General features: G+C 38.1%; 1 protein-coding gene across 1 annotated transcript in view; it reads right to left on the reverse strand.

Annotated features, from left to right (window-relative positions):
* Window positions 1-104: 104 nt before the first annotated feature.
* LOC119579568 (WASH complex subunit 2-like) overlaps window positions 105-5,000 on the reverse strand; it is a 78,626-nt gene continuing 73,730 nt past the window's right edge. The window contains exons 6-8 of the mRNA XM_037927486.1: window positions 4,868-4,895; window positions 3,470-3,618; window positions 105-2,728 (exon numbers count right to left, since the gene is read on the reverse strand). Of these exons, the coding sequence (XP_037783414.1) occupies window positions 2,696-2,728; window positions 3,470-3,618; window positions 4,868-4,895 (210 nt within the window). The 3' untranslated portion in view covers window positions 105-2,695. The remainder of the gene's footprint in view (window positions 2,729-3,469; window positions 3,619-4,867; window positions 4,896-5,000) is intronic.

Consider the following 5,000-nt stretch of genomic DNA (forward strand, 5'->3'; position numbering starts at 1 on the left):
CTCTCTCTGTCTCTCTCTCTCTCTCTGTCTCTCTCTCTCTCATTACTGACACTTCCACCACTTACAAAAACACCTGTGGGTTATATCGAATAAAAAACACAAAATTTCATGATGGTTATATTTATTGTGGAACCTCGACAGAGCGAATACAATATACAGTAGAGTGTCCTATTCCCTCAATAAGGAATACAAAAATAATACATCTTGTTTATAAACATCCAGTGCGTGTGAAGATCTGAATCTACAAACGAACAAAAAATATATATGTTCTCTCATGAAAGATTTGTGGCTGAATTTTCTTTTCCCCTCGAGTTGAATTTGGTATATATAACAGAGATGTTTTTTTTTTTCTTTTTTTTATAATGCATTGCAGTACAGAAGGTAGTGTAGGGAGTAGATCTCTCATGTGCAAATTATGGACGGAACATTCATGACGAAATAAATACCGATTTTTATTCATTTTTAAAAAATATTTTAGGCTTATTTGATGCATATGCACATCCTTGTATGTTGCACTTTCTCAAAATGCTGTGCCTAAAACGGTTTCGCTTTTTATTTTTCTATTCTTTTTTTAACGACAGTCTTTGGGTTTTCAGGTTGAACTTGTAGAGTGAATCAAGTTCATCACGATACAAATCATGTTTATAACACTTCAAAATATAAGAAACTGTCATAGTCTTGTACACTGCATGACTTGTGTGCTAAACAGGACATTCCCTTCCTGTTTTGCTGTCTTTGTACCTGTTACAGTTAAAGCAACCTACAGCACACAGTAATATTCTGAAGGCATTTAATAAGTGCACATGAATATGAAGTTATATAATAGTATATCTATATGCATTTGTATATATAATTTTTCGTGTGAAACAATCATCAGATATGAAGTTTATATTGTAAAGATTTCCATGAGGACTAGTTCATTATGAAACACATACGGGGTGATAAAACTAACGCACCTCGATTACTTGATTAAACTACCTTTCCGATTTAAAGAAAACGCACCACACTGGCCAAAGAAAACGTATTCTGCTCTCAATAAAAAACGGGATCTTAAGGTGTATCATATACTATCACAGGAGCATAGAGAAGCATAGTACATATTTGCCACAAGGTACGTCACCAGAGCCACAAAAAACTACACATTTCTAACATCAAAGTTATTAGTATGAGATAGTGTGAATGTACTCCCTTTATTGGTAAGTTAACAGAAATTTATATAAAAAAGGTGGGTATGTATACTCTTACTAAGAAAAAAAAAAGAGGTTTATTTGATAATGTGTGTAAAAGCTAATTTTTTTTTTATTGCTGTGGTACATTGTGGCAAATTCTTCTGACGAATTTGGTCCTAAACTGGAACTCTGCAGCTAAACTGATGCCGTTATAAAAATATATAAGTGAAATTCGTACGTTATACAAGGGTACAAATCTTTCCTTTTTCGATAAAATAATTACACTAATTTTCTCAGCCATTGGTCCTTTATCGCCATAAGGCATCGTGAAAATGATAAGATTTATTTGTAAAACTTGCTCTACAGTAATCAGAAAACAAAGTGAAAAAGACTAAATAAATGTATTTGAAATAAAAAAAACTGAGAAAATGTCTCGCTCGCTAAGAAAATCGGTGTTTTTGTCACCATAGTTACTGCATATTATCTTTTTTTTTAAGGAAAATATCCATTTAAGTTTCTGCTCCGTAACCACTTTCAGTATGTGTTACTTAAGGGGCATGTGATCACATATTTCCGTACTCTCTCCACATTTTCCGTCGTCCCTTAGCATATTAATGCCCCTATCACATATAAGCTTAACAAACCAGTATGAGGAGGATCAGAGACGTAGGGAAAGGCATGGCGGCAGAGTGCTCATTATTATTATTATTATTTTCACTATCATTGAACTTTTTTTTCCCGAACGGCACCACACAGAATCATTATTAAGGCTACAGTGCCATCTTGGAGTCTCCTTTACGGTATTGGCATTTTTAGGCACCTTACCAAAATATATATATGTATATATTCCTATATGTATTGGATAGTTACAAATCCACTATATACATAATACTCACTAATACTAACCTATATATGTGACTTCTAGCATTTTTTGTTCATGTGTATAGTTGCGGTATTTTCTCTCTTTTTTTCGCCTTGAATACATATATTTCTTCCTTGTAATATTTTCATAGTGTTCATGTGTGAGATAGTGATGAGCATGAGGGGGAGGGAAGGGGGAAATTAACGTTAAATATGAAGGGCGGGAAAAAATGGGAAGATTGCGTGGGTCTAGGAGAGGAAGGAGTCGTAACTGCTGTCGACTCGGATACCAAATATTGGCAAAATATCAAACACCAATGAGAAATCCTGGCGGTGAGGGAACGGCATCCTGACGTATGGCTTCGGCAGGGTAACCATGGCAGGGTCGCGCAGTACAAAATTGTTTCAAATCTAAAATCCTTCCGACTTTGCGGACTACTTGACAGTGCGGAGCCGGCGGGGTGCACGGCGGCGCTTGGTCGGTGCCAGCCATGTTGAGGCGGCGATGAAGAGAGAGAAAGGGAGAAGCTGTGAAAATGCTGCAGAAAGAGAGAGAGAGAGAGAGAGAGAGAGAGAGAGAGAGAGAGAGAGAGAGAGAGAGAGAGAGAGAGAGAGAGAGGGAGAGGGAGAGGGAGAGGAAGGTGGAGGTTCCGCCACATGGTCTCTTAGGCTGTAAGAGACTCGTGGTATTCTTGGTCCTGTGAAGGTTAAAACAGGTTAGCAAGTCGTCGGAAAATATTTAATAATCTATAAATAATCTAATAAACTAAACGAAGTTTTTTTATTTCAAGAATGTTGGGAGCAGTTTAGTTGTAACCAAATGACAGAGAAACAAGGTAATTGATATTCAAGAAAATGTGCTAAAACTATTTGATTTCATGCCTGAACAAATAACTGTGTTCGCTATCTTCCCGTTTTTTTTAGTTTCGTTTCTGAAGCGGCGACCAAGGAGACTTAGCTATCGCCTTCTAGAGGTACCTGTTCTTCATCCTCGACTATCTCTGTCATAGTCACATACCGTACCTCCTAATGCACCAAACGGAGCTCCATGCCCTGAACCGCATAATCCTCTCATGCCCCACTCCCGCCCTACGCGACGTCACTCCCCCCTCCCCCTACGCTTACCTAACCGATGCTCCATTTCGCTACCCCATCCGATCCGATATCACCTCCTCTCAACTTAAACACAGAACCCCCTTACTCTCCACCCCTCCCCCCCCCTATCCCCTTGACACCCACTTTTCCCCTCCCCCATCCCCAGGACCCCCCTTCCTACCTTTTCCCCTTCCCCTTGACACTCCCTCCTACCCTTCCCCCATCCCCTTGACACTCCCTCCTACCCCTCCCTCATTCCCAGGACACCCCCTCCCTCTCCTACCCCTCCCCCATCCCCTTGACACCCCCCTCCCCCCTCTCCATTCCCAGGACCCCCTCCCGACCTGCATTCCGACGTCCTTCTCGAGCGTGGGCGAAGGCACCTCCGGCGACCTCGGGGCCTCGTCCGTGCCCTCGGGGGTGGTTTCCTTGCCCTCAGGATCCGACCTCTCCTCCGTGGTGCCCTCCTGGTCCTCGTCGTCGCCTCCCAGTTCTGAAAGGAGGAAAGGTCGGGGTCAGAGGAAAGGTCACGCAGGGCCCGTGATGGAAGGAGGTGTGGTCTGCGGTTATCATTATTATTATTGTTATTATTGTTATTATTATTATTATTGTTTTTATTATTATTGTTATTATTGTTATTATTATTATTATTATTATTATTATTATTATTATTATTATTATTATTATTATTATTATTATTATATTATTATTATTATTATTATTATCATCATCATCATTATTATTATTATTATTATTATTATTATTATTATTATTATTATTATTATTATTATTGTTATTATTATTATCATTATTATGATTATTATCAACTTTTGTGATTATTTTTATCATTATGATCATAATAATAATAATCATTATCATTACAACTACTACAACTATTATTATTGTTATTACCACCATCATCATCATTAATATTATTGTAATTATCGTTATTATCGTTATCATCATTATTATTATGGAAAAAAAATCGATGTCTTCGTACTCTTTGTGAAAAATTAAGATTCTCAATGATCGTAAACTGGGGATTATGGACTGAATTATATGTTTGCAAGATGATAAAAGTGTTTGTTCTGTTGTGTCGTTAATGGTGTTTGTGGGGATGACAGAATGCAGGAATGAAAACGTGAATGAGAAGGAGAGAGAGAGAGAGAGAGAGAGAGAGAGAGAGAGAGAGAGAGAGAGGAGAGAGAGAGAGAGAGAGAGAGAGAGAGAGAGAGAGAGAGAGAGAGAGAGGAGAGGAGAGAGAGAGAGAAAGCGAGAGAGAAGAGAAGAGAAAGAAGAGAGAGAGAGAGAGAAGAGAGAAGAGAAGAGAAGAAAAGAGATGAGAAGAGGAGAGGGAGCGAGAGAGAGAGAGAGAGAGAGAGAGAGAGAGAGAGAGGGGGGGGGGGAAAGCGATGTATGTATGTATGTATGTATGTATGTATGTATATATATATGTGTGTGCGTATGTATATATGTATGTATGTATGTATGTGCGTATGCAAATATGTATGTATGTATGTATGTATGTATGTATGTATGTATGTATGTATGTATGTATGTGTGTGTGTGTGTGTGTGTGTGTGTGTGTGTGTGTGTGTGTGTGTATGTATGTATGTATATATGTATATATGTATGTATGTATGTATGTATGTATGTACGTATATATGTATATATGTATGTATCGTACATACTCACACGCAAACACTCACTCAAACACACACACACACGCACACGCAGCTTACCCTCATTGAACTGGTCGTTGCTACCATTCTGTAAAAAAAAGAATTGTAAAGTATTAATATCATTATGAACTAGTGTGATAAAACATGTATTATATACTTTCTTCCACTCCATGCTATTTTATTCAACACAATA

This window comes from Penaeus monodon, chromosome 12, assembly GCF_015228065.2.
Source record: "Penaeus monodon isolate SGIC_2016 chromosome 12, NSTDA_Pmon_1, whole genome shotgun sequence".
In the NCBI taxonomy this organism is placed as follows: Eukaryota; Metazoa; Arthropoda; class Malacostraca; order Decapoda; family Penaeidae; genus Penaeus; species Penaeus monodon.